The 25,651-nt window shown below is 41.0% G+C and overlaps 1 protein-coding gene across 4 annotated transcripts in view; it reads left to right on the top strand.

Annotated features, from left to right (window-relative positions):
* Positions 1–25,651, top strand: part of NELL1 (neural EGFL like 1) — a 784,159-nt gene that overhangs the window by 219,893 nt on the left and 538,615 nt on the right. For all 4 annotated transcript variants that reach the window (XM_069738862.1, XM_069738865.1, XM_069738866.1 and 1 more), the window contains exon 5: positions 9,040–9,136. In XM_069738862.1, coding sequence (XP_069594963.1) covers positions 9,040–9,136 — 97 coding nt within the window. The remainder of the gene's footprint in view (positions 1–9,039; positions 9,137–25,651) is intronic.

The raw sequence follows: 25,651 nt of genomic DNA, 5'->3' as shown, positions 1-25,651 counted from the left end.
TTTATACGCTCAGGTGAACGAGCTTTTTCTCTATTTCTCTCTTTTTTGTTTCTTTTTCTCTCTTTCTTTTTCTTTGTCTCTCTCTCTTTCTTTTTATCTCTCTCTCTCGCTTTCTTTTTCTCTCTCTCTTTGGCCAGGGTCACACTAGAGAGAAATACGGACGAGTGAGAGGCGCAAAAACAACTCATTGCACTCTGGCCAATGTTTCTCTATGGGGCAGCTCCCATCAGCCGTATATTTCTCGGCCGTATTTTACGGGCTGAGAAAATCGGAGCATGCTGCGATTGTCAGCATATTCCTCCAAAAATACACCAATCCAAGTCTATGGGGGCGAGAAAAATACGGATTACACTGTGCGGTGTACAGTAAAATCACACTGACAGGTTAATATAGATCAAATAAATGTCTACACATAGTATGTGTGTATATGTATGTATATAATATATATATATATATATATATATATATATATATGTATATATATATATATATCATTGTCATCCCTCAATAATAATGTTAGTAGTATGTTTGTGCAAAATTTGGGAGCTCTAGCTGTTAAATTAAACGGTTAATTCGCGGAATAAAACTGGCGTGGGCTCCCGCGCAATTTTCTCCACCAGAGAGGGAAAGCCAGTGACTGAGGGCAGATATTAATAGCCTGGAGAGGCACCATGGTTATTGCCCTCCCCGGCTAAAAACATCTGTCCCCAGCCACCCCAGAAAAGGCGCATCTGTAAGATGCACCTATTCTGGCACTTAGCCTCTCTCTTCCCACTGCCCTGTGGCATTGGCATATGGGGTAATAAGGGGTTAATGTCACCTTGCTATTGTAAGATGACATTAAGCCTGGTTAATAATGGAGAGGTGTCAATAAGACACCTATCCATTATTAATCCAATAGTAGGAAAGGGTTAACAAAACACACACATTAAGATTTTCTGCTATCTAGCTCTGTATGAAATATAAATATATATATACAGTATGTATCTCACTGATGGATATATATAAATAAATATCTATGTATCTGACTGTATCTATGTTTTCACGAATATTTGAGCCCATGGATTCATTCTATGTCCATTTTGCAAGCCGGAGAGAAAATCTCGCCATACGGATATGTTTTGGAGAAAAAATGGCGTACTCGCATTGAATATGGATCACATACGGATCACTATTCATGAACATTTCTGCGTATCTTGGCCTTAAAATACGGTCCATATTTTTATACGTTGTGTGTGACCCCGGTCTTTCTTATTTTCTCTCTCTTTTTCTCTCTGTTTCTTTCTCTTTTTTTTTTCTTTCTCTCTATTTCTCTCTTCCTATCCTATCCTATGTATCTAAACCAAGCATTTGTGATACTGTCTGAGTCGTATATCTAAGCATATTATGTGTGATACTGCCTGTTCAGATATAACCTTACTATAAGACTATACAAACTTTCATAAATGATAGCCTTAGATACAGTTTGGAAGGCAGTATCAAACATGAGAGGCTTGGATACATACGGTAATTTGCAATCCTGCTTTCTGGCATGTCTTGAATCCTGTGAAATATAATACCATCTGCTAAGGCACGTATCTAGGTCTATTGTGTGTGATACTGCCTGCCAAATTGTATCTAAGCCTATCACGTGTGATACTTTTCTGCTAAGTCCTTAACCTACGCCTATCATCAGTAAAGCTTGGTGCTAAGCTGTGTATCTAAGCTTATCACATGTGATACTCCGGCACAGTTTAAGTCAGTCGTCGTTCTTGTCATTTCCCGCGCCGCTCCTTTAAAATCATACTATCTGCGCTTCTTCTTGCCCGTCAGCCTTGTCAAATAATTAATGTAAATGATTCACACATTATGAAATTAGCGTAATGTACGGGACGCCTGTTCCTTGCACTCTGAAGAGCTGCAGCGCTGGCGGGGTTAATTTTCATTACCTTGCACCTTGCATCTGTGGAGCGGCATCTTTTAATTAACTAATTAATTTCTTTATCGTTGCCAGTCAGAAGTTCTTAAAGGGCCCATAACGCATGTGAGGATGAAGTAGGGCTGATAAAAGCTTCACCTTTTTTATTTATTTATTTTTAATGTGTTTGATAATAAAATTTGCCACCAATGATTTTTTTTTATTTCTTATCACGACTGTGAAATCCCAATATGCGAGCTGGAGGCTTCAATAATTGAACGTGCTGAGCTCAGCGTTTCTCTGCTCCTTAATATTCCTGAGCTGTGGCTCTTTGCCATATCACAATTTTCAGATTAAAACACAACCTTTTTTTTTTTTTTGCATAAAGACGTTGAAGCGACGTCAATGGCGGCGACCGGCGAAGAGACGTGGAGTCCTGCAGCAAAAGCCGGAGCTCTTATCTAAATTGGGTTTTTATTCGGAGCTGCAGACGGTGGAGATAACGGGACGTCTCCAAATTTACACAAGGAAAATTGGTTTTCTTTTGAGCAGTGGAAACATAAAACGTAAATGAATTATAAAGCCGAGAATCACTTTGATCTTAACCCTTGCTAGTGATCAGCCGTTTGTGTACTTGGAGGGCGGCCAAAAGTGCCACCGTGTTGGGCGACCACTAAGGCTGCCGTCACACTAGCAGTATTTGGTCAGTATTTTACATCAGTATTTCGAAGCCAAAACCAGGAGTGGGTGATAAATGCAGAAGTGGTGACGTGTTTCTATTATACTTTTCCTCTATTTGTTCCACTCCTGGTTTTGGCTTACAAATCCTGATGTAAAATACTGACCAAATACTGCTAGTGTGACGGCAGCCTAAAGGGGGTGTCCATCTTGCCGGCTTCATAAAATTACTCCGTTCTGAAAATCATTTTTGCTACTTTAGCAGTTCATTTTAGAATTGTATCAATGTTTCCAGCAGCACAGAGTATTTGAGGAGAATTATCATCCCAAGCTCATTTTTTTTTCTCTGTTCTATGATAATAATGAGTTCAGAATTAGTGTTTGGTTTCGCTCCCGGTGGCAGCTCCGCCACCGTCCTCCGCCGACCTCCCAGAGGGCTCCTGCCCGGTTTTCTTTTATATGTAGATCGGTTTTGTTTGCCGCTTGTGCTGAGAGCTCAGTTGGGATATGAGTTTCTCGGAATTTTCAATTTCTCTTTCTTAGGTGTCCAGTGTTGCTTGCAGGCACTTACTTAAGTTCTCAGCTAAGTGGTTACGGCTTCAATCCACTTTTGTATCCTGCTCATCTATAACCCTACCCCTGAGGACCCCCACCTAGTGCTGCATATCTACTGGTACAACCATGTAGCGGGTTGTTTGCAATCCCTAGGGGCCAGCTTCGAAACAGTGTACAGCTCTTCAGTCTACATCACTACCCCATAAATGCCCATTATTCCCGGAAAAAACTAAATTATGAGTGCAATGTAAGGTCTCATTTACATGTCCAATTTTTCCGGGTGTGAGCAGGGTGTCATCAGTTTTTCTTGTAAGTGGAGTGAAAAAAAACAAAAGCATTTATCAATCTTCTCCATTTTGACAGTTTGTGAAAATCGGACCACACTCGATTTTTTTTTTTTTTTTGATGGACCCATAGACTTGCACTGCCAATTTTGATCCGATCCTGGTCTCCACCCCATAGACTATCACAGGTATGAGTGCCATGTGTAAAAAACACGGATAGCTCTCAGAAGTGAAAATTGGACTTCTGAATTAACCCTTAGTGTTGCACAATGCTTTACTTATTTGTTCTCAATCTCCAATCATATCTAAAGCTGCATTCAGAGTCATGATGAATTCCTCCTGCAGATCCCCATATCTCTGCCTCCCACTTTCTGTGCAAAACATGTATCGGAGAGATGTGGTGCTTCCATCAGATAAGCTGCATTGAATTTTCATGTCTCAGACACTATTAAGAGCCAACAGAGTCCTATATGCAGCTTTGGAGGTGACTGGAGTATATGTTGGAACTTACTTTGTTTACTTATCTAAAGAGTATTTATATTAATGTAATTTGGTGAGTCTAATTTATATGGGGCTTGTGATCATTTTAATCTAAGGCGTAATGTCTCTCCTTGTGGAGAGTAATGTATCTGGCATGCCAGTGTAAGGAGACTTATAGGCCATGCAGTGCTGCTCCTCTGGGAAATCAAATATGCAAATAACATCTTCAGGGAAGAACAGTACTTGCACTCTAGTCCTACCTATTGGGTTTAATAATCCTAAAAATCAATATCGACCGTTTAATAAACCTTGCCATATGATAAAAGTCCAATCATAATCTCAGTTTGTAGACAAGTGTTTCAGTGGTGTTGCCCCTCCTCAGTGCAAAGCGTGAGATCAAATCTGGCTATATGAGGGCTCTGACTGACTGGGAATTGTGGAGAGTGATATGCCTGGCATGCCAGTGTAAGGAGACTTATAAGCCATGTAATGCTCCTTTGTTAAATTAAATTTCCTAATTGCTTCGTCAGAAAGGGACAACATCCTGAAACACCGTGTATTTAAATTGATATTCTGGTTTGGCAAGGCTTGTTAAAGGGTCAATATTGACTTTAGGATTGATACTTCCAAAGGATAGCAGTAGAGTTCTAGTCCTCTTCCCTAAAGAGGCAATTTGCGTCTTCATTTTAAAAAAATTCCTCTCTTCTATTAGCGAAAGGTAGGAGATCTATTGAGGGTTCTGGAAGGACTATTCCTAGAATCTGTTAGCCTCTTCTCTATAGAAGGGTGATCTCTGAATATGGGGGGTAGGTGATAGATTACTGAGGTCTCATTCCGGATCCCGAGATTTGGGGCGTGCATACTATGCATACTACACAAGGGGCATGCATGCTACACCGCCGCTCCATTCATTGTTTATAGGAGAAATCCAAGTGCAATGCTAAGTAGGAGATAACTTTGGATTTTTAAGGGGATATACCCCTTTAATAATGGATGATCAATGGGTAACCTTCTTGTTTGAGTTTAAAAAAGCAGTTCACAAATTTGTTATAAAGCAGAAATCTAATCATAAGACCCAACGCATTGACTTCTGTGGGAGAATGTAGTGAGCATGCTCTGTGTCCTGCTGAGAGAGGAGCTGATCTCTCTAGTCAATGCTGCACCCCGTCGCTGATCTCTCTAGTCAATGCTGCACCCCGTCGCTGATCTCTCTAGTCAATGCTGCACCCCGTCGCTGATCTCTCTAGTCAATGCTGCACCCCGTCCTCAGCTTTATTATAGAGCTCTGATAACGAATGCCCCAGTGTACACAGGACAATCTGAAAAGTGACAGACTAAAGGCTCAAAGACTGGTGTCAGGGTCTTATATCCTCTTGAAATTTAGGGATTTTCTGAGATGCAAAAAAGTGAAGGTTCCACCACCGGAAGCAATTCCCTCCAGATCCGCAGGGATCATTTCATTTCAATTCTTTGTATCATCTGATTTTCCAATGCTGCAGCCTGAAGATTGACAGTCCGGTCTTCAGCAGCCTATGTAATGAAACATTTATAGAGCCGGATAAATAAATAAAATGTGAATAGAGACGTGCCGGAACCTCTCTACTTGAGTTATCTCCGTGATGCTCCAACATGTGGCAGATGGTGTGCCGCGTGAAGATGAGGATAGGGAGCAAACGAGACTTTGTTTTCAGTCTCATATGTTATGGTAAATTTCTCGGGAGGGAAGGTTGTCCTTTGTTTGAGTAAATTAAGATTCTGGAAATGGAGACAAGGTACGTCTGATAGTCAACTAGCTATGTGCTCGTGAAATAATCAGCTGTATCCCTCCTCCTAACCGCAGCCTTCCAGGAGAGATTCTGCATGTCTAGCATTTACGATTAGCAAATGTCAAAAATAAAACCTTAAAGAAAACTCTTATTAAAGTAAAATAAGTATAACAATATGCTTCTTCAATTTAGAAAAAAAAGTTAAAAAATTACCAAAATACGGTATAATATACACTAATATACAATTTTAGAAATAGTGGTAAAAAAAAAAATTCTAAAAAAAAAAAAAAATTAAACCAAAGTGGGATTTTGGAGTCAACTGATTGATGTGCCATATTGTTCTCTAAAATATATTCGAGCTACGCGTAATTGCTGTGACTTAGGATTTTTTTCATGCTTTTTTCCATATACAGTATATATATTTTCCAAACTGGAGCACCCCTTTAAATTTTGTTGTTCTGTCATACATCTTGCCTTCTGCTCTTCTCCTTCATCTCCTGACCTCCGTCTGTAGAAAATATTGAATGGTGTCGAGGGTTAATTTAGCTTTGTAATCTTTGCGGCGCTCTCTCCTGCCCTGCAGAACACCGAGACCTTTTAACTAAGCAGAATAAATCCAAATTCAATATTTCTTCGTTTCACTCGGCTTTGATGTTTGTGTTTATGGATTGAGAAGGTGGAATTTCCCAGAAACTATCGACTGATATGTGTGAGAATGATGACATGGCGGGATCTTCAGTTTTCCTTTGATGCGTTTTATGAATAATGGTGATTTTGTTCAGATTGTGAAAGATTGGTACAATTTTAAACTTAGATTTTCCCTCCTTGTGCACTTTTTCTTTTTCTCAGATATGGAGACATAGCGGCATTCATTTTGTAACCTAAACCAGGCTGGATACGTCTATATCTGACTATTTTTGTGAAAATACGGTACTTTGAGAATTTTCAGCAGACCCCACACATCGTCTGTAAACCTATTCCCTATGCATGAAGTCGTATCGCACACCGCAATCTACGGTATCCATCGACCAATAACCATGACCTCAGTATCATCAGAGTATTAACATCACAGTAATCCCAAAACTAATAGCTTCATAGCCCTCCAGAAATAGAGACAGCCACTTTGCCCCCAAAGCTTATGACTGCCACAGTGCCCCCATAGTGACAGTCCTGGTGCCCCCATGGTTGGTGACTACTACAGTGCCACCAAAGATGGTGATAGTCCTAGTGTCCCCATAGCCATTGCCCCCAAAGCTGGTGACGGCCCCAGTGCCCCCAAAGCTGGTGACTGCTCCAGTGCCCCCAAAGCTGGTGACGGCCCCAGTGCCCCCAAAGCTGGTGACGGCCCCAGTGCCCCCAAAGCTGGTGACGGCCCCAGTGCCCCCAAAGCTGGTGACGGCCCCAGTGCCCCCAAAGCTGGTGACGGCCCCAGTGCCCCCAAAGCTGGTGACGGCCCCAGTGCCCCCAAAGCTGGTGACGGCCCCAGTGCCCCCAAAGCTGGTGACGGCCCCAGTGCCCCCAAAGCTGGTGACGGCCCCAGTGCCCCCAAAGCTGGTGACGGCCCCAGTGCCTCCATAGCTGGCGACAGCCACAGTTCCTCCTAAGCTGGTGATGGCAACAATGCTCCCTAAACTAGTGATGTTCCCAGTGACCCCAAAGCTGGTGACGGCCCCCAGTGTGCCTGAGGCTGGTGATGGTCAGTGACCCCAAAACATGCAAGTGTACATGTATGGTTTATACTACAAATTTCGTTATGACTCTTTAACACTCGCTATATAACTCTACAGGTCCTTATGTGTTTAGCACCCGTACAGACCATGCTCTGCTGCTGTGCATAGTGAGGTTTGTTGTTTTGAACCTCAACTATATAGTAGTCTGCTGAAAATAAACTACTACTCCAACATTACCATGCAAATATTCCCAGATCTAAACCGGAAGAATTGTGAATGCAGCTCCGGATGAGACAATTAACATATAAAGCTTAGTAAGAGTAAAACCTGCAATAATCAGAATTAACTAACATTGCATTCTTTTTAAAAAGAAGTGAATGCAAGAATATAGAAGTGCTCTGAAGTACAAAACTTTAAGTGAGAATAAAACTTATTAGGACTTCTGGGATGTGAATTCTAGGACTTCACTTCCGGTCAAGGCTCGGTGCCTCACGCTCAGTTCACATGCACAAAACTGTTCCCCAGACGTTTTCATCTACTGTATTGTGCTGGAGCCCAGAGACAGCAGACATGTTGCCCTCGCCGTCATCTTTATCAGTTGCCTTTCCTGGGGATGAAGGCAAAGGCTAAATAAAATATGGAGATGATTGGAACTGATATGACAGGAATGGCGCATATTTGTCAGGATCCTGCTCTTAAGCTGCCAAAGCCATAATGCATCCAGTTCAAAGTGTTTAGTAAATGTCAGACTTGCAGGAAAACATTTTTTAGCAAACAACTGAACACGCAAAAAGTAATTATAAAAAAAAAAAAGAAGCATAAAAAACAAAACTATAACAACATGAACCGAGTGATAATTACCAGCATCACTCCTTTAATGCCTAATACTACAGTATAACTAACTACCATAATATAGTATATATAACTATTCTAATACCGCCCCATGTGCAAGAATATAACTACTATAATACTGCTCCTATGTACAAGAATATAACTACTATAATACTGCTCCTATGTACAAGAATATAACTACTATAATACTGCTCCTATGTACAAGAATATAACTACTATAATACTGCTCCTATGTACAAGAATATAACTACTATAATACTGCTCCTATGTACAAGAATATAACTACTATAATACTGCCCCCTATCTACAAGAATATAACTACTATAATACTGCTCCCTATCTACAAGAATATAACTACTATACTACTACTTTCACATTCATAACTCTCTGTCTTATGTGACTGCAGTAGTTCTTTAAATTAACCCTCTGAAGGTTTGGATATATATGATGAACTGGAGATGTTACTTGGTTGCATCACTTGAACATCGGTGGTTACATAAATTATTGTGATTTTCCATAGCCCTTCGTCTGTCCTCTTGTAATGCTGGAATTTAATTACTGCGTCTCTGTGAACATGTTAAGCTTTGTGTGTGGTTTTCCTTCATTAAAATGAATCTATAGATCGGGCAGAAATCTCAATGTTTTATTGTTTTCATCACAAAGATCCAACCCGGTTACAGCAGGTGAATGATATGCATGTGTGGTGGGTCTATGGTAAGTTCGCACTCGCTGTCACATTCTACAGGCCATGTTGATGTCTCATAGGCTGTAACATAAGGTGTTTGCTTGCACAACTTTTGGAATGTTTTTGACCTTTAAGAATATTTCACAATTTCTTTTATTTTTTTGTTTCCTAGGATTTATGAGCGAGTGATTGATCCTCCAGAGAGAAACCTGTCACCTGGAAGCAGCTTGTGGCTTGGACAGCGAAATAGGAAACATGGGTTTTTCAAGGTAAGACCATAGACCAGACATTGCTGGCGCAATTTTAGTAAAATGTCATCCAATGAATAGAGCTTTTTTTTTTTTTTTTAAAGCCTGGCCCTATGCTTGCTGATACAGATACAGTATTAGATGCTGATGATACTGAATATTGAATTTATTACTGAGGATTTACAATCCCGCACTCTGCAACGCTCCCCGGTATTTGTAGGATCTACAACTTCTGGATAAGGAGCATCTGTTGACTTTTATCCACAGAATGTAGATCCATAGATTCTTTGTTTCTGATGATGATAATCATGATTGGTAGTGAATATGTATGGATGAGGATCATGATTGAGCATAGTGATTGAATGGTGATTATGAAGCTTTGAGCAATTATAGTAATATTCTGTCCACCGTCCAGTCCTTGTTTCTGGTCGTTGGTTCCCTCAATGACAGGTTAATGAAATCATGATGGTCTTCATCCATCTTGTTGAAGTCTCCCTCTTCTCCCTCAGTTCTTTGGATCATTAAGTAGTCACTGTCTGTTCAACAAACTGTGCATAAATTAATAGTTCAAGCTAATTTTTTTAATGGCCTTTGGCTTTATCTCAATGGATGAATGATCTGTAGGAAGATCAATCTTGTGAAAGCCTAAGGTCTTCTCCACCATTATTTTGATATCAAGCCATCGGGTTGCTGGTTTTCCTCTTCTTTCTATTCCTCTAGTCTTTCTTCTTATTTCTCCACTTATGAGTCATTTCTTCCCCTGTGTCCTGAACTCATCATTTACTCTGAAAAGCTAGTAAAATCCAACTTTATCAAAGCAGTACAGACACACTCACTGAAGTATCAGGTCACAGCTACTATTGAAACCTTTTTAGTGTGAAGGGGGTAGGAAGATTGGGGAGCGCTCGGCCTAGTGAGAAATCAGCAGACACTACAGCTTGTATCAAATGTTTTATCTCACTTCAGTGCTGGATTCACAGCTACACAGCTCTGTGTTGTTGTATATCATGCATGCTTAGTGTCTTCTATGTGGCTACTTCTTATCATGTGCTGCATAGAGACTTGAAAGCAGGAATTCCTCATGCCTGTCTTTGCTCTGTATGGGAGACATCATAAAAGATAATCACCCAGTAGCTCAGAGACGACTGAAAATTAGGTTCCGCAGTGGGGAAAACTGGTGATAAATACAGGATGCAGGTAATATACTGGGCAGAAATAGTGTTATTCCTCGTGTTACACTGTAAGCTTCCTTGTGTGCGTACATGAGGTAGGTCTTCAGTAATTGTCCTCCTTATGGGTTTACTCTTCTTGTGTTTAGAGCTAGGTGATCCTTCTGGCCAGCTATATGTGCCGAAAATATAAAGTGTGGCTCCTCTAAAACTAGCTGTCAACTTTTACATTTTGGTCGGCAATACCAGCTTTGGAGGGATCAGCAAAAATTCAAATTTTTGTAGGAAAAGCTCAAATTTCCCAACATATTTTCTGATTTCTACTCCTTTCATTCCTTTGGTTTCGTCAAAGATAAGTTTCATTAGGAACATATGGTGACCACTTTCTTCATCTTTTCTTAAAAATAGTATGTTAATAGAGGTGTCCACTTGTGAAGAGTGAACGTGCTCGGATAACGTGATTTCCGAGTATCTTGGGAGAGCTCAAATAATATGTTCGAGACCCCACGGCTGCATGATTCGCGTTGTTTAGACAGCCGCTACACATCTGAGGATTTCCTGTTTATTAGGCAATCCCCCCTATGTGTTAAGGCTGTCTAAACACCCGTGAATCATGCAGCCGTGGGGTCTCGAACATATTATTCGAGCCCACCCAAGATTCTCGGATTACACCCGAGCATGCTTGAATATCACATTATGCGAGCACATTCACTTAAGTGTCCACCAATTTTTGCCCAAGTGTTATAGCTTTAGTCTTCATAAAATGTAATTTCTTAACTTTCCTCCCAAGATTTTTCTCTATTGTTAGTGTCCGATTTTGAGGCAAGTTAAAAAAAAATATAGGAGATGTGATAGTCTCTCAACCTTCCCCCCCTATCGAAGCTCCAAGAGTCCCTCACATCAACACATTATTCATATTCTGAAAATTGTTCATGTGACAGTAATATTCCTGGTGAAATTGTCATGAATTTCCATAATCAACATGGTCGGCGACTCACTCAATTTCCCCCTTAATGTATTCTGTACATAAAAGATTACACTGCCACCAGTTAGAGAAGAAGAAAAATCCCGATCAAGCGGAGACGATATGAAATGGAGTCGTCTTTGATGGCACAACCGGAATGGTTGATCTCGGGAGCACGCCAGTTATTCTTAAATACATTTAAAAAAAAAGTCATTTTAGCAGCCCGTCCGCTTAATACATCAGCCCCCCGCTGCTTCTTGTCTCCGCCCGTCATCTCTGCTAAAGCGAATGAGTTATCGGGACAGAACGAAATTGATGATATATTTTATAGACCGCATCTGTTATTTTATCTCGTCTGTTCCATAGTCCACAGATGGCGAACATATGTCAATCGTCGCAAAGTATCAAACAAATCGACTAGTTTCCCCCTTCCCCATACGCCTAAATCTCTTTTATTTCATTCCTCATGCAGTCGGGTATGGTTACTGAACTCCAAAATGAATACCTGGATGCATTGGCAGCTGCTGGATACTCACCGATACGGTGTTGCTTCTATAGAAATATGGAATTTAATGGATGCAGAACATAGTTTGACTTGATGAATGGATCATTTATTTGTTGAAGGCTCTTTGATACTATATATCAAGGTATAAATGGTCATTACATCCTTGCTGGTGGAGTGTCGCGAGTGTTGATGTGGAGTTTCTACAGTAACAAAGAATATTTAAAATGTTTTGTCTGAGTAGTGGTCAACCAATCTCAAACCCTATGTCTCGTCCTTGTAAAATCATAACCTCTATATTCATCACCTGTGCTGGCATTGTTCCTCTGCTGGCTCTCCCCCGGGTATGACCTGACATTATGTCAGGCGATCCCTGTGGCCAGTCAGAGCTGGCTTCGCTCTTCCCTCGTTTGAACAAATCACAAACATCCGGAAGAAGGAAGAGCTGTGCAAAAATGTACAGCTTTTGCCTTTTTTACTCCAGTTTCAGGATATGGGCCGGAGTAAGGTTTGTGGCACAGTCTCGGAGGTGCATGCCACTTGTCTAACTATTCTGATTAAGGCATGAATCGGGAGCGTCTGACTCCACTGCACGTATGTGTGAATAGTTTTTAAGGTTGAAGATAGACTTAAGCCTATCCAGTTCAGTCTATAGACTAACATGATGATCTAGAGGAAAGCATAAACCCCATGAGGCAGATATTAGGGGAAAAATTCCTACCCGACTCTACATACAGCAATTATACTGGTTACCAGGATTAATGTCCTATCACAGAATCTAGTGCCCATAACTGTAATACATTTTCCAAAAACGCCTCCAGACTCTTCTTGAATTTTAGCAGTGAATAAACCATTACAGCATTATTAGAGTTCCATAGTCTCACTGCTCTTACTGTAGAAAATCTGCATCTGTGATTATGATGAAACCTTCTTTCCTCTGGAGCACATATGTCAATCTCTGACCCACTGGGCAAGTATATTTGGCCAGCGACAATTTGAGGGTTCCCTAAGTATATTTGGGCCACGACGCCGGGTGGGCCAACCACCCGGCATCGCACTTTCAACTAGATCAGCATCCTAGATGCCAATACAGTTGAAAGCAGGAGGGAGCGTCCCCTGAGGCTCCCTCTCACATCATTCCCTCTCGGTGTCTGAAGTCTCAACTCAGTGGGATCGATTACGTAATTACAATGCACCCGCTGTACCGAGATGTACAGAGAATCTGAAGACCCCATGAAGAGACTGGAGCAGCAGAGAAAAGAGCAGAGGTGAGTTTTTTATTTTTATTTGGGGCCTATTATACTGTATAGAGCACTATGTGGGGAGCATTATACAGTATGGAGCACTATCTGGGGCCATTATACTGAATAGGCCCTTTATACTGTATGGAGCACTATGTGGGGCCATTATACTGTATGGAGCACCATCTGGGGCCATTATACTGAATAGGCCCTTTATACTGTATGGAGCACTATGTGGGGCCATTATACTGTATGGAGCACCATCTGGGGCCATTATACTGAATGGGCCCTTTATATGTATGGAGCACTATTTTAGGCCCTATACTGTATGGAGCACTATGTGGGGCCATTATACTGTAGAGCACTATATTGAGCCCATTATACTGTATGGAGAACTATGTGAGACCATTATACTATTTGGAGTACTATGTGGGGCCATTATACTGTATCAAGCACTGTGTGGGGCACATTATACTGCATGGAGCACTATATGGGGCCATTATACTGTGTGGAGCACTATGTGGGGCCATTATACTGAATAGAGCACTGTGGGGCCACTATACTGTTTGGAGCACTGTGGGGCCATTGTATTGAATGGAGCACTTTTTGTGGTCATTAAACTGTATGTGGGCTGTGTGGGGATTACAGTTGGAGAATCATACTGTGATGGGGTCAGCACTGTGTGTTGTGGGGATTGAGGGGGGTACAAGTAGGGTCATCATACTGTGCTTGTGGAGGAATTCACTGTGGGGGTATCTTACCGTGTTTGGGGGCACTTCTGTTTGCGTTTTTTTTTTATCCTTTATTACTTAAGTTAGGCAATTGGGCTATATGTTTTACTGCTCTTACATAACATTTTACATTATTCCAATATGTTATTTTAAGATCTATTATTTAAAATGTACTTTGTTCGTGGGATAAGTTAAGTTTGTTTCCATATGAAAAGGTTCATCGATATATTTGATAACGAAAAACATCCTCAATTTAGACTTTTTTTTTTTTTTTAAATAAATAATTAAATATTAAGGTTGGCCCGCAACTTTGTCCAAGCTTATAATTTTGTTTGACATCCCTGGTCTACACGTAGAGGATGCCCCATGGTCCCTGTATCAGGCCTAAGTATAGAAAGAAAGATTATAAGACAGATCTCTGTACTGCCCAATTTTGTACATTGTAATTAGATCTCCCTTAGGCTACGTTCACATTTGCGTTGTGCGCCGCTGCGTCGGCGACGCAACGCACAACGCAAATAAAAACGCACCAAAACGCACGCAAAAACGCTGCGTTTTGCGACGCATGCGTCGTTTTTTGCCGAAATTTCGACGCAAAAAAAAAGCGCATTGTTTGCCCGACGCTTGTGGCAAAAAAAAGCATGCATGCGTCGCACAACGCAGCACAACGCATGTCCATGCGCCCCCCATGTTAAATATAGGGGCGCATGACGCATGCGTCGCCGCTGCGTTTCCCGACGCTGCGTCGGGAAACGCTAATGTGAACGTAGCCTTAAGCCTTTGTTTTTCCAAACTCAATAACCTGAAATATAATAACCAGCCTTGATATTGTAGTCCACCCAATCCTTTTATAACCTTGGTGGTTATTCTCTGCACCTGCTCTAGCCCAGCTATGTCCTTATTATACACTGGAGCCAAAATTGTACACCATATTCTAAGTATGGCCACACCAGTGACTTCTATAGAGGCGAAACTATGTTCTTGTCATGAGCATCTATGCCTCTTTTATTGTATCCCAATATTTTATTTGCCTTGGCAGCAGCTGCCTGACACAGGTCATTAAAGTGGAGTTTGCCTTCCCCCCCCCCATACACCCAAGTCTTTTTCAGTGACTGTTTTACCCTGTATTTTACCATTTAGACATAATTATATCTATTTTTTTTACACCACCCAAGTCCATAACCTTACATGTATCTACAGTACAGACCAAAAGTTTGGATACACCTTCTCATTTAACGATTTTTCTGTATTTTCATGACTATGAAAATTGTAAATTCACACTGAAGGCATCAAAACTATGAATTAACACATGTGGAATTATATACTTAACAAAAAAAGTGTGAAACAGAAAATATGTCTTATATTCTAGGTTCTTCAAAGTAGCCACCTTTTGCTTTGATGACTGCTTTGCACACTCTTGGCATTCTCTTGATGAACTTCAAGAGGTAGTCACCGGGAATGGTTTTCACTTCACAGGTGTGCCCTGTCAGGTTTAATATGTGGGATTTCTTGCCTTATAAATGGGGTTGGGACCATCACTTGTGTTGTGCAGAAGTCTGGTGGATACACATCTGATAGTCCTACTGAATATACTGTTAGAATTTTGTATTATGGCAAGAAAAAAGCAGCTAGTTAAAGAAAAACAAGTGGCCATCATTATTTTAAGAAATGAATGTCAGTCTGAAAAATTGGGAAAACTTTGAAAGTGTCCCCAAGTGCAGTTGCAAAAACCATCAAGCGCTACAAAGAAACTGGCTCACATGAGGTCCGCCCCAGGAAAGGACGACCAAGAGTCACCTCTGCTTCTGAGGATAAGTTTATCCGAGTTACCAGCCTCAGAAATCGCAGGTTAACAGCAGCTCAGATTAGAGACCAGGTCAATGCCACACAGAGTTCTAGCAGCAGACACATCTCTACAACAACTGTTAAGAGGAGACTTTGTGCAGCAGGCCTTCATGGTAAAATAGCTGCTAGGAAACCACTGCTAAGGACAGGCAACAAGCAGAAGAGACTTGTTTGGGCTAAAGAACACAAGGAATTGACATTAGACCAGTGGAAATCTGTGCTTTGGTCTGATGAGTCCAAATTTGAAATCTTTGGTTCCAACCACCGTGTCTTTGTACGACGCAGAAAAGGTGATCGGATGGACTCTACATGCCTGGTTCCCACCGTGAAGCATGGAGGAGGTGGTGTGATGGTGTGGGGGTGCATTGCTGGGGACACTGTTGGGGATTTATTCAAAATTGAAGGCATACTGAAGCAGCATGGCTACCGCAGCATCTTGCAGCGGCATGCTATTCCATCCGGTTTGCGTTTAGTTGGACCATCATTTTTCAACAGGACAATGACCCCAAACACACCTCCAGGCTGTGTAAGGGCTATTTGACCAAGAAGGAGAGTGATGGGGTGCTACGCCAGATGACCTGGCCTCCACAGTCACCAGACCTGAACCCAATCGAGATGGTTTGGGGTGAGCTGGACTGCAGAGTGAAGGCAAAAGGGCCAACAAGTGCTAAGCATTTCTGGGAACTCCTTCAAGATTGTTGGAAGACCATTCCTGGTGACTACCTCTTGAAGCTCATCAAGAGAATGCTAAGAGTGTGCAAGGCAGTCATCAACGCAAAAGGTGGCTACTTTGAAGAACCTAGAACATAAGACATAATTTCAGTTGTTTCACACTTTTTTGTTAAGTATATAATTCCACATGTTTTAATTCATAGTTTTGATGCCTGTATTTTCATGACTATCAAATTGTACATTCACACTGAGTGAATGTACAATTTGATAGTCATGAAAATACAGAAAAAAATCTTTAATGAGGTGTGTCCAAACTTTTGGTCTGTACTGTACATTAAACTTCCATTTATCAGCCCAAGCCTCCAGCTTACATAAATCCCTCTGTAATACTAAAGTATTGTCCTCTGTGTTGATTACTCTGCAGAGTTTAGCATCATCTGCAGAAATTGAAATTCTACTCTGTACTCCCCCTACAAGGTCATTTAATAAATGTTAAAAAGAAGAGGACCCAATACTGACCCCTTTGGTATCCCACTGTTTAAAGAAGCCCACTTTTTTTTTTACTTAAAGATGGTGCTCTGCATTCTTTTCTCTGAACTATCTACAACAAATAGGGCAGCACTCCAAAGTCAGATGATTAAAAATGGATTTTAATTATTCCATTCAATGCATCAATTCAAAATGACAGAGTCTCTCATGCAAGGATTTCTCTATAGAGCTGAAGCATTGCATGGGCCAACTTTAATCCATTTTGTTCATCAACTTATTTTGGAGTTATATTTATATTAAATTATAATATATATATATATATATATATATATATATATATATATATATATATATATATATATATATATATATATATATATATATATATATATAATTTTTTTTTTTTTTTTGGTGATGACCTTTTCGACCTTTGAGCCCATCTCTGTATGAAAAATTGTTACTTTTATTTTTTCCTCTATCTCCAATGTAATATTTCCTTTTTTAATTAATTAATTAATTAATGCTGCCCTGATCCAGTTACATACTATCCGCCTCTCAGCTAGGTATTTACATCCACAGCAGGACCTCCCTGTGCATTTTAAAGCAATTTGTTTTAGTATTTCAGCACCAGGCAGGAGGCTCCTGTTTTCCAAACTCAATAACCTGAAGTATAATAACCAGCCTTGATATCGTAGTCCACCCATTCCCTTTATAACCTTGGTTGTTCTTCTCTGCACCCGCTCTAGTCCAGCTATGTCCTTCTTATACACTGGAGCCAAAATTGTACAACATATTCTAAGTATGGCCGCACCAGTGACTTGTATAAAGGCGAAACTTTGTTCTCGTCATGAGCATCTATGCCTCTTTTAATGTATCCCATTATTTTATTTGCCTTGGCAGCAGCTGCCTGACACTGGTCATTAAAGTGGAGTTTGCCTTCCACCCATACACCCAAGTCTTTTTCAGTGACTGTTTTACCCAGTATTTTACCATTTAGACATAATTATACTTTTTTTTTTCCACCGCCCAAGTCCATAACCTTACATGTATCTACATTTAACTCCATTTCTCAGCCTAAGCCTCCAGCTTACATAAATCCCTCTGTAATATTAACCCCTTTACCCCCAAGGGTGGTTTGCACGTTAATGACCGGGCCAATTTTTACAATTCTGACCACTGTCCCTTTATGAGGTTATAACTCTGGAACGCTTCAATGGATCCTGGTGATTCTGACATTGTTTTCTCGTGACATATTGTACTTCATGACAATGGTAAAAATTATTTGATAGTACCTGCGTTTATTTGTGAAAAAAACGGAAATTTGGCGAAAATTATGAAAATTTCGCAATTTTCCAACTTTGAATTTTTATGCAATTAAATCACAGAGATATGTCACACAAAATACTTAATAAGTAACATTTCCCACATGTCTACTTTACATCAGCACAATTTTGGAACCAAAATTTTTTTTTGTTAGGGAGTTATAAGGGTTGACCAGCAATTTCTCATTTCTACAACACCATTTTATTTTAGGGACCACATCTCATTTGAAGTCATTTTAAGGGGTCTATATGATAGAAAATACCCAAGTGTGACACCATTCTAAAAACTACACCCCTCAAGGTGCTCAAAACCATATTCAAGAAGTTTATTAACCCTTCTGGTGCTTCACAGGAATTTTTTGAATGTTTAAATAAAAATGAACATTTAACTTTTTTCACAAAAAATTTAATTCAGCTCCAATTTGTTTTATTTTACCAAGGGTAACAGGAGAAAATGGACCCCAAACATTGTTGTACAATTTGTCCTGAGTATGCCAATACCCCACATGTGGGGGTAAACCACTGTTTGGGCGCATGGCAGAGCTCGGAAGCGAAGGAGTGCCATTTGACTTTTCAATGCAAAATTGACTGGAATTGAGATGGGACGCCATGTTTCGTTTGGAGAGCCCCTGATGTGGCTAAACATTGAAACCCCCCACAAGTGACACCATTTTGGAAAGTAGACCCCCTAAGGAACTTATCTAGAGGTGTGGTGAGCACTTTGACCCACCAAGTGCTTCACAGAAGTTTATAATGTAGAACCGTAAAAATAAAAAATCATATTTTTTCACAAAAATTATCTTTTTGCCCCCAATTTTTTATTTTCCCAAGGGTAAGAGAAGAAATTGGACCCCAAAAGTTGTTGTACAATTTGTCCTGAGTACGCTGATACCCCATATGTGGGGGTAAACCACTGTTTGGGTGGATGGGCGAGCTCGGAAGGGAAGGAGCGCCGTTTGACTTTTCAAAGCAAAATTGACAGGAATTGAGATGGGACGCCATGTTGCGTTTGAAGAGCCACTGATGTGCCTAAACATTGAAACCCCCCACAAGTGACACCATTTTGGAAAGTAGACCCCCTAAAGAACTTATCTAGAGGTGTGGTGAGCACTTTGACCCACCAAGTGCTTCACAGAAGTTTATAATGCAGAGCCGTAAAAATAAAACAAAATTTTTTTCCCACAAAAATTATTTTTTTTAGCCCCCAGTTTTGTATTTTCCTGAGGGTAACAGGAGAAATTGGACCCCAAAATTTGTTGCCCAATTTGTCCTGAGTGCGATGATACACCATATGTGGGGGGAACCACTGTTTGGGCACATGGGAGGGCTCAGAAGGGAAGGAGCGCCATTTGAATGCAGACTTAGATGGAATGGTCTGCAGGTGTCACATTGCGTTTGCAGAGCCCCTAATGTACCTAAACAGTAGAAACCCCCCACAAGTTACACCATTTTGGAAAGTAGACCCCCTTAGGAACTTATCTAGATGTGTGCTGAGCGCTTTGACCCACCAAGTGCTTCACAGAAGTTTATAATGGAGAGCCGTAAAAATAAAACAAAAATTTTTTCCCACAAAAATTATTTTTTAGCCCCCAGTTTTGTATTTTCCCGAGGGTAAAAGGAGAAATTCGACCCCACAATTTGTTGTCCAATTTGTCCTGAGTGCGCTGATACCCCATATGTGGGGGGGGGGGAACCACTGTTTGGGCGCATGGGAGGGCTCGGAAGGGAAGGAGCTCCATTTGGAATGAGGACTTAGATGGAATGGTCTGCAGTTGTCACATTGCATTTGCAGAGCCCCTAATGTACCTAAACAGTAGAAACCTTCCACAAGTGACACCATTTTGGAAACTAGACCCCCTAAGGAACTCATCTAGATGTGTTGTGATAGCTTTGAACCCCCAAGTGTTTCACTACAGTTTGTAACGCAGAGCCGTGAAAATTAAAAAAAAAAAATCTTTCCCCCCAAAATTATTTTTTAGCCCCCAGTTTTGTATTTTCCCGAGGGTAAGAGGAGAAATTCGACCCCAAAAGTTGTTGTCCAATTTGTCCTGAGTACGCTGATACCCCGTATGTTGGGGGAAACCAACGTTTGAGCGCATGGCAGAGCTCGGAAGGGAAGGAGCGCCATTTGGAATGCAGACTTAGATGGAATGGTCTGCAGACGTCACATTGCGTTTGCAGAACCCCTAATGTACCTAAACAGTAGAAACCCCCCACAAGTGACCCCATATTGGAAACTAGACCCCCCAGGGAACTAATCTAGATGTGTTGTGAGAACTTTGAACCCCCAAGTGTTTCACTACAGTTTATAACGCAGAGCCGTGAAAATAAAAAATCTTTTTTTTTCCCACAAAAAATATGTTTTAGCCCCGAGTTTTGTATTTTCCCAAGGGTAGCAGGAGAAATTGGACCCCAAAAGTTGTTGTCCTATTTGTCCTGAGTACGCTGATACCCCATATGTTGGGGTAAACCCCTGTTTGGGCACACGGGAGAGCTCGGAAGGGAAGAAGCACTGTTTTACTTTTTCAACGCAGAATTGGCTGGAATTGAGATCGGACGCCATGTCGCGTTTGGAGAGCCCCTGATGTGCCTAAACAGTGGAAACCCCCCAATTATAACTGAAACCCTAATCCAAACACATCCCTAACCCTAATCCCAACAGTAACCCTAACCACACCTCTAACCCTGACACACCCCTAACCCTAATCCCAACCCTATTCCCAACCGTAAATGTAATCTAAACCCAAACTGTAACTTTAGCCCCAACCCAAACTGTAGCCCTAGCCCTAACCCTAGCCCTAACCCTAATCCTAACCCTAACCCTAGCCCTAACCCTAGCCCTAACCCTAGCCCTAACCCTAGCCCTAACCCTAACCCTAGCCCTAATGGGAAAATGGAAATAAATACATTTTTTTAATTTTTCCCTAACTAAGGGGGTGATGAAGGGGGGTTTGATTTACTTTTATAGCGGGTTTTTTAGCGGATTTTTATGATTGGCAGCCGTCACACACTGAAAGACGCTTTTTATTGCAAAAAATATTTTTTGCGTTACCACATTTTGAGAGCTATAATTTTTCTATATTCTGGTCCACAGAGTCATGTGAGGTCTTGTTTTTTGCGGGACGAGTTGATGTTTTTATTGGTAACATTTTCGGGCACGTGACATTTTTTGATCGCTTTTTATTCCGATTTTTGTGAGGCAGAATGACCAAAAACCAGCTATTCATGAATTTCTTTTGGGGGAGGCGTTTATACCGTTCCGCGTTTGGTAAAATTGATGAAGCAGTTTTATTCTTCGGGTCAGTACGATTACAGCGACACCTCATTTATATCATTTTTTTATGTTTTGGCGCTTTTATACGATAAAAACTATTTTATAGAAAAAATAATTATTTTTGCATCGCTTTATTCTCAGGACTATAACTTTTTTATTTTTTTGCTGATGATGCTGTATGGCGGCTCGTTTTTTGCGGGACAAGATGACGTTTTCAGCGGTACCATGGTTAGTTATATCTGTCTTTTTGATCGCGTGTTATTCCACTTTTTGTTCGGCGGTATGATAATAAAGCGTTGTTTTTTGCCTCGTTTTTTTTTTTCTTACGGTGTTTACTGAAGGGGTTAACTAGTGGGCCAGTTTTATAGGTCGGGGCGTTACGGACGCGGCGATACTAAATATGTGTACTTTTATTATTATTTTTTTTTTTATTTAGATAAAGAAATGTATTTATGGGAATAATATTTTTATTTTTTTTTTCATTATTTTGGAATATTTTTTTTTATTTTTTTTTTACACATTTGAAATTATTTTTTTTTTACTTTTTTACTTTGTCCCAGGGGGGGACATCACAGATCAGTGATCTGACCGTTTGCACAGCACTCTGTCAGATCACTGATCTGACATGCAGCGCTGCAGCCTTCACAGTGCCTGCTCTGAGCAGGCTCTGTGAAGCCACCTCCCTCCCTGCAGGACCCGGATCCGCGGCCATCTTGGATCCGGGGCTGGAGAGAGCAGGGAGGGAGGTGAGACCCTCGCAGCAACGTGATCACATCGCGTTGCTGCGGGGGGCTCAGGGAAGCCCGCAGGGAGCCCCCTCCCTGCGCGGTGCTTCCCTGTACCGCCGGCACATCGCGATCATCTTTGATCGCGGTGTGCCGGGGGTTAATGTGCCGGGGGCGGTCCGTGACCGCTCCTGGCACATAGTGCCGGATGTCAGCTGCGATAAACAGCTGACACCCGGCCGCAATCGGCGGCGCTCCCCCCGTGAGCGCTGCCGATCGCATATGACGTTCTATTGCGTCCTTGGGAAGTAAAGCCCACCCCACATGGACGCAATAGTACGTCTAATGGCAGAAAGGGGTTAAAGTATTCTCCTCTGTGTTGATTACTCTGCAGAGTTTAGCATCATCTGCAGAAATTGAAATTCTACTCTTTACTCCCCCTACAAAGTAATTTAATAAATGTTAAAAATATGAGGACCCAATACTGACCCCTATGGTATCCCACTGTTTATGGAAGTCCACTTTTTTACGTGAAGATGGAGCTCTGCATTTTTTTTCTCTGAACGATCTACAACAAATAGGGCAGCACTCCAAAGTCAGGTGATGAAAAATGGATTTTAATTATGCCATTTGATGTTTCAATTCAAAATGAGAGAGTCTCTTATGCAAGGATTGCTCTTTAGAGCAGAAACATTGCATGGGCCACCTTTAATCCATTTTTTTCATCATCTTATTTTGGAGTTTTCTATATGTAAGGGGTTTTTGGTTATGACCTTTAAGAGCCCATCTTTGTATGATAAATTTCTACTTTTATTTTTTCCTCTATCTCCAATGTAATATTTCCTTTTTTCCCCTCTACATTAATGCTGCCCTGATCCAGTCATATACTATCCGCCTCTCAGCTAGGTATTTACATCCACAGCAGGACCTCCCTGTGCATTTTAAGGCAATTTGTTTTAGTGTTTCGGCACCAGGCAGGAGGCGCCTGTTTTCCATAGAGTAATCAGGAGTCAGACAGAATGAGGTCTCAGTAGCAGAAACCGAAGAAATCCCTTTGTATTAGTCATAAATTTCTTACCACGTAAAGGACGTCGCAATTCATTTTGCACTGATGTATGTTATTCCCTCGAATTACTATATTAAGAGCTTGTTTTGTCATTTTTTTCATTTTGCTTATTTTCAATTTATTTTATCTTGCTCTTATAAAAGAAGCCGGAATCTGTGCATGGAAAATCTGGAGGTTTCTGTAGGAGATGAATTATTTTCTGCTGCTTTGTTCTATGGCAGCTTTTTTGCCAAACAGCTGAGCAAACTCCCCACATAATGTCTCCGAGTAGACACAATCAAAACATGCATTAAGACAGCCGCCGATATCCAGCCGCTTCTCCATTATCCGTAAATCTAGATGCAGATCTGCCCATAAACACGAGCAGAAGATCATCCCAAATTCATGTTCCACATGTGTTCGGAACGGGTTTCTTGTATTTGGTAGGAATAAGGATGTGAAAAAATGTAAATGTAACAGTTATTATTACATATTTATGTTTATCCACAATCCAAGTATCAGGATTTTAACCCAAAATAAGGGAATGCCTAAGAAGGGAACTTATTCAGCGCCTTTCCTTATCATATAGAAGAAAGCAGCAGTCAAATGACAACGGCTCTTTGCAAAATAACACATGTGACCGCTCAATACAGGAAGAAGATGCAGCGGTGGAAGAAGCAGCGACTGCAGGGACCGCGCCAGGAGCAGGTAAGTATACGGGGAGGGAAGTGTATGACTCAAGTATAAGCCGAGAGGGGGACTTTCAGCCCAAAAAAATGGCTTATACTCGAGTATATACGGTACTTAAAAATGATGTTTCACATTATTAAGCAGGCCACAGGTTTCAAGCAATATGGGAAGTAAAAAGGATCTCTCTGCTGCTGAAAAGCGTTAAATAGTGCAATGCCTTTGACAAGGTATGAAAACATTAGATATTTCACGAAAACTTAAAGAGTGATCATCATACTGTGAAGAGATTTGTGACTGAAACAGAGCACAGACAGAGTTCATGCAGGTAAAGGCATAATGAGGAAGGTTTCTGCCAGACAAATTCATTGGATTAAGAGAGCAGCTGCCAAAATACCACTACAAAGCAGCAAACAGTTATTTGAAGCTACTGGTGCCTCCGGAGTCCCTCGAAACTCATGGTGTAGGATCCTTCAAAGGCTTGCTGTGGTGCATAAACCTGCTATTCAGCCACCCCTAAACAGTGTTCACAAGCAGAAACGGTTGCAGTGGGCCCAGACATACATGAAGACTAATTTTCAAACAGTCTTGTTTACTGATGAGTGTCTAGCAACCCTGGATTGTCCAGATGGATGAAGTAGTGGATGGTTGGTGGATGGCCACCATATCCCAACAAGGCTGCGACGTCAGCAAGGAGGTGGAGGAGTCATGTTTTGGGTTGGAATCATGGGGAAATAGCTGGTAGGGCCCTTTAAGGTTCCTGAAGGTGTGAAAATGACCTTTGCAAAGTATATAGAGTTTCTGACTGACAACTTTCTTCCATGGTATAAAAATCAGAAACATGCCTTCAGGAGCAAAATCATCTTCATGCTGACAATGAACCATCTCATGCTGCAAAGAATACCCCTGAGTTTATTGGCTGCTATGGACATAGAAGGAGATAAACTCATGGTGTGGCCACCATCTTCCCCTGACCTTAACCCTATAGAGAACCTTTGGAGGATCATCAAGCAAAAGATCTATGAGGGTGGAAGGCCGTTCACATCAAAACAGCGGCTCTGGGAGGCGATTCTGACTTCATGCAAAGAAATACAAGCAGAAACTCTCCAAAAGCTCACAAGATCAATGGATGCAAGAATTGTGAAGGTGATATCAAAGAAGGCTCCTATGTAACATGTAACTTGGCCTGTTAGGAGGTTTTGGAGTTAAATAGCTTTTTTGTTTAGTGAATGTGACCTCCTAATGCTGCAAATTCCACAAATGAGCATTTTCAGTACTTTAAAACATATCAAATGTTTAGAAATTCTACTGTGCCTAATAATTTGGAACAGTGCATTTTGAGTTTTTATTTATTTTGGACATTATACTGTTATCATTGGGAGGTTTCTTCTATAAAATTCAATGTATACTCTAATGCAATGTTCCCCAACTCCAGTCCTCAAGAGCCACCAACAGGTCATTTTTTCAGGATTTCCTTGGTATGGCACATGTGATGGAATTATTCCCTGTGCAGGTACTCCAATTATCACCTGGGCAATACTAATGAAATCCTGAAAACATGACCTGTTGGTGGCTCTTGAGGACCGGAGTTGGGGAACACTGCTCTAATGGGTGATGACTTTTATTAGACTGACTGTCATTTGCACCGACCATTCAGGAAAATCCGAGAAAAATGTCATTTGCATAATAATTTGGAGCATGATGTATCTGGTTGATCTGTATGAGATATAATTTTTTTTGTGCCCCTACACCTGAATAAGTAAGGGTCATCTGACATAAAGAAGAAACTAGCTGTTATTATTTTTTGTACTCCAAATTTATTCCGTGCAAAAATAAATAAATAAATAAATCTCATCTGAACAGCCTTATT

This window comes from Ranitomeya imitator, chromosome 9 (genome assembly GCF_032444005.1).
Source record: "Ranitomeya imitator isolate aRanImi1 chromosome 9, aRanImi1.pri, whole genome shotgun sequence".
NCBI lineage: Eukaryota > Metazoa > Chordata > Amphibia > Anura > Dendrobatidae > Ranitomeya > Ranitomeya imitator.
This window is presented reverse-complemented; position numbering and strand designations above follow the sequence as displayed.